We start from the raw sequence: 5000 nt of genomic DNA on the forward strand, positions 1-5000 counted from the left end.
TATTTTTGTTCTTTTGAATATATCATGTGTCTTGATGATATGAAATAGCTTATATCGATTAAACATTACTATCGATTAATGCTGAAACTCAGCATTACTTCAGATTTTATGCACAATCTGAAGCAACAACTGCAAATAAACCTTACCCTTTCTGCCGCACAAGCACCGAGAAATTTACCGAAATGAAGCCGCTTTGAAAACAGTCTCACACAGGGATGTGAAGGCGAGTGTGACAATGACATTATCGATAACAGATGTATCTCCACGGGCGCCCAGGTTCCGTCAGAGGCGAGCTGGGGCGTGAAGGAGAGAGTGCGCTGGCGGGGGAACGCAGAAGGAGGGGGCGGGGCGGGGCTGGGCGGGGTCTGGAAGAGCCTGGCGAACCGCTTGGGGTCTGGAGGGGTCCGCAGGGGTCCGGAGGCAGGCCGGAAGGGGTCTGGAGGGGGGCGACGCGCACATAAAGGGGGAGAGCGGCTTGGATCTGCCACCAGAAGGTCTCCGACTCCATCCTCATCAACACAGCCAACAAGTAGGTCCTTTGGAGACGTCGCCTAAACCGCTCTCCGCCTTTCTCGTCTCTGTCTAAGGGAGGTTTGTCTGTCTTGTTGAGGTAAGGGCGCAGTATTAGATACGTATCAGATACGCCATGTAAACTTGTAATTATTTTGTACAATAAGTTTTCGAATCAGGTTCTGAAATCTCAGTTTCTTCTGTCTCCTTGGGTAAATTTTGTATACTTTCTGGACGCAAGGGAGCATCTAGAACTGATACAAGTGTTAAGATTTAGGCAGGTAATGCGCTCTGCCTTTATGAATTATACAAAACGTTTTTGCCAAGGGTTCTGAAATCTTGGGTTTCTCGACTCGGGGTGGTCAGTCTATTTCTATGCAGTTTGTGGGTGCAGAGGGTGAATTCATAAGTGGAATTGTAAGAATCTGAACTGTATTCATGCCGTTATGAAGGCTGTAAATATAATCAAAATTGTTTTGTACAATACCTTTTCTCTACGAGTTATTAAATCTTTACTTGCCTCTGCTTAAAAGGCATCAGACTGCTTTGTGCAATTCGTCGGCGTTTGGGGTCACACTCATACTGGATCTAAACCAGTTCTAGATATGCTGTTATGGCGTTTACATTTAATTCGTAATTGTTTTGTACACTTCGTTTCCTTTGCGAATTACGAAGCTTGGTTTTCTTGTTTGTGTTTGTGAGATTAGTCTGTTTTTATAGTTGTCTGGGGCGTCGGGCGACTATTACAACTGGAATAGTTTAATTCAGTTCATTAGACTTTATCATAAGCGCAGTTTTATGCAATACTGTTGGCTCTAAGAGCACTATTTTGTATTTCCATTGAAAATGAACCTCGATTAACAAGCAATACTAGAACCCATGCTCGAAACGAACCGGGAATATTGATAATCGTCAACGTTAGAGACGAAATAAGAGTTCCAAATGCCTTCATAAGCCAGACAAAGAATTCCGGATAATCGAAGCGCTGTTTTATCGCAAAGCAAAACAGATAATGCAAATAAAACACGTATTTTCCTACATCTTTGCAGCCCGTGCATGATGCGTAGCGCCGTGGTTGTAGCCCTGCTGGTGATGGTGGCCATGAGCCTCCAGCTGACGGCGGCGCAGGAGGACCTGAAGTACTTCGAGCGCGAGGTGAGTGCTTAGCAAGTCCTCACTTGATCGTCAAAAGAATAGTGTACATGATGGACTGGTTTTCTTGTGGCAGCCGTTTTCAGTCCAGTCAATCAGTAATATGTTATTTTACTGGATATTCTCTGTTTTGCTTTATTCGTATGACCATACACACGATCAAGACATGACCAATTACAGGTTGTGGCCGAGCTGGCGGCGCAGATCCTGCGCGTGGCCCAGGGACCCTCGGCCTTCGCGGCGGGACCTCACAAGCGCAACTCGGAGCTGATCAACTCCCTCCTGGGGATCCCCAAGGTCATGAACGACGCCGGGAGGAGATAAGCAACTTCATTCTCTCATCTTACTAACTTTAAGGTTGGCGCTGACCCGTTTCACTCGCAGATTGGATTACTGATTGACGTCTTAAAATTGCAAGAGTAAATACATGACCTCATTTCTGCTGCTTTACCAAATGTTCAACTTTTTCACTCAAAAGTCGATGATCACAATAATGCCATGTTTCTAAAGCAACATAACCTGTGCTTACTAGTGTATATTAAACAATCTATAAACTCGATATACATTACACACATACCACACTTCCCTATACTTAACTCACTAGATACATTTCGTACACTTAATACCCCTGATATCCCCCTTAATGCACTTGATACACTCAATACACATAGCACGCCTAATACCTTTGATATACTCGATGCACAACAAACACACAGTTCTCTCCAGTACACTTGTTTTCTCCCCCAGAACACCCCAGTACTCGATACACAAGAAACACATAATTCTCTCCAGTACACACACCCCTTAATGCACTTGATACACCTAATACACTTAACACGCCTAGTACCCTTGATATATTCGATACACAAGAAACAGTTTTCTCCAGTACACTTGTTTTCTCTCCCAGAACACCCCAATGCTCGATACACAAGAAACACATAATTCTCTCCAGTACACATCCCCCTCAATGCACTTGATACACCCAACACACTGAACACGCCTAATACCCCACAACAAACACACAGTCCGCTCCAGTGCAGTTGTTTTCTCTCCCAGAACACCCCAATACTCGATACACAAGAAACGCACAATTCTCTCCAGTACACCCCCCCCCCTTAATGCACTTGATACACCCAACACACTGAACACGCCCAATACCCCACAACAAACACACAGTCCGCTCCAGTGCAGTTGTTTTCTCTCCCAGAACACCCCAATACTCGATACACAAGAAACGCACAATTCTCTCCAGTACACATCCCCCCCTTAATGCACTTGATACACCCAATACACTGAACACGCCCAATACCCCACAACAATCACACAGTCCTCTCCAGTGCAGTTGTTTTCTCTCCCAGAACAGCCCAATACTCGATACACAAGAAACGCACAATTCTCTCCAGTACACCCCCCCCCCTTAATGCACTTGATACACCCAACACACTGAACACGCCCAATACCCCACAACAATCACACAGTCCTCTCCAGTGCAGTTGTTTTCTCTCCCAGAACAGCCCAATACTCGATACACAAGAAACGCACAATTCTCTCCAGTACACATCCCCCCCTCAATGCACTTGATACACCCAACACACTGAACACGCCCAATACCCCACAACAAACACACAGTCCGCTCCAGTGCAGTTGTTTTCTCTCCCAGAACAGCCCAATACTCGATACACAAGAAACACATAATTCTCTCCAGTACACACACCCCTTAATGCACTTGATACACCCAACACACTGAACACGCCTAATACCCCACAACAATCACACAGTCCGCTCCAGTGCAGTTGTTTTCTCTCCCCGAACAGCCCAATACTCGATACACAAGAAACGCACAATTCTCTCTAGTACACACACCCCTTAATGCACTTGATACACCCAACACACTGAACACGCCCAATACCCCACAACAAACACACAGTCCGCTCCAGTGCAGTTGTTTTCTCCCCCAGAACAAGACCAGTGTGAGTGTGGTCAGGCCTGGTACTTCCGATCGGTGGGCGGATCATCGACATCTTCTTCTTCCTAAATAAATGTTGCAACATTAAGCGTGTTTCCTTTCTCCAGTGTACATTCCTTTTTTTTTTTTTTTTTTTTTGGGGGGGGGGGTTCTTGTCTTTTCTAATTTTTGTTTTATAATTGATGAGAAAAAAAGTAGAAATATCCTTTTTTGAGGTTTCCATGTCTTTTTTTTCTAATTGATGGGGAAAAAAAGTAGAAATATGATCATGATTTTCGAGCTACAAGGATTTCGTGTATTATGATACAGGTTTGATGAACAGAAAAAAAGATGAACTAGAAAATTATTCCTTTTTTCTTCTATAATTCTATTTCGATATCATTGTTCACAGTGGCGCTGTTATTGATATCCTTATATTTGATTCTATCATTTCCTATATTACCATTGTTATCACTCTCATGGTTATCAAAGAACCATTATTATCACCATTATGATAATATGATATCGGAAAAAAGTGAAATTGGAGTCCTGATTTTATAAATATTACATTGTTATATCTATCTATCTATCTATCTATCTATCTATCTATCTATCTTTATATATATATATATATATATATATATATATATATATATATATATATATATATATATATATATATATACATACATACATACATATAAATCAGTCTCCTGATAAGTATTCCACACACAGAATACTTATTATATTATCACCTTCGTACAAAAACGCAATACTCTGATTACCAAGTTAAAGATCATAATAAAAAACAAAGCAAATGAAAGTCTAGAACGATATTTTCAAACCCTAAACTGACGAAAGTAGAGAAAATCGGCCGCTTTGTTAAAACTGTGCGAGTCCCGACCCAATAAATATTCATTATACGGACATACATATACACAGAAATAAATGAATAACTATCAGTCTAGACATGCATATCTACCGGTCAGATTAGATAAATGTCAGTCTATGAGATAGCCAGGCAGACGCATTTATTTCTGTGTATGCATGGTATTTGTGAATATTCTTTGGATCGGGTCTTGCGCAATTTTAACAACCTAGCCGAATGTAATCAACGAAAAAGTGAAAAGAGAAATAATAGAAAAATAATGGAAAGAATAACGAAATTCACTACCAAATATAAAGAAAACGTTAATATAAGGAGGTCTTTTTATCAGAAAAATATTGGAAAGAATAACTCGAAATTCACTACCAAATATAGAGTAAAGAAAAAATATAAGATGTTTTTTTCTTTCTTTTTTTCTTTTTCGTACTTGTTTTTTTCCTTCAAATTTGGACGAAGATATAATAAACATGATTAACAGTCTGACGAACAAAATAATACGATTTTATA

The 5000-nt window shown here is 41.1% G+C and overlaps 1 protein-coding gene across 2 annotated transcripts; it reads left to right on the top strand.

The window, feature by feature from the left end:
* Window positions 1–480: 480 nt before the first annotated feature.
* On the top strand, window positions 481–3716 carry LOC113829575 (pigment-dispersing hormone type 1-like). 2 transcript variants are annotated; one of them, XM_027382770.2, is made up of 4 exons: window positions 481–529; window positions 1560–1665; window positions 1843–2019; window positions 3621–3716. In XM_027382770.2, the coding sequence occupies exons 2-3, from the start codon at window positions 1567–1569 to the stop codon at window positions 1984–1986; spliced, it is 243 nt and encodes an 80-aa protein (XP_027238571.2). In that variant the 5' UTR covers window positions 481–529; window positions 1560–1566; the 3' UTR covers window positions 1987–2019; window positions 3621–3716. The 2 variants fall into 2 exon arrangements, with proteins under 2 accessions (XP_027238571.2, XP_027238572.2); XM_027382771.2 differs by having other exon boundaries at window positions 497–610.
* Window positions 3717–5000: the final 1284 nt, after the last annotated feature.

The sequence above is a fragment of the Penaeus vannamei genome, chromosome 12 (assembly GCF_042767895.1).
Source record: "Penaeus vannamei isolate JL-2024 chromosome 12, ASM4276789v1, whole genome shotgun sequence".
In the NCBI taxonomy this organism is placed as follows: domain Eukaryota; kingdom Metazoa; phylum Arthropoda; class Malacostraca; order Decapoda; family Penaeidae; genus Penaeus; species Penaeus vannamei.

Bases quoted from the DNA above. Each gene is read 5' to 3' on its own strand.
- LOC113829575 (XM_027382770.2), top strand. From the start codon at position 1,567: ATGATGCGTAGCGCCGTGGTTGTAGCCCTGCTGGTGATGGTGGCCATG. The intron at 1,666-1,842 runs GTGAGTGCTTAG...GACCAATTACAG, and splicing joins TGAAGTACTTCGAGCGCGAG to GTTGTGGCCGAGCTGGCGGC.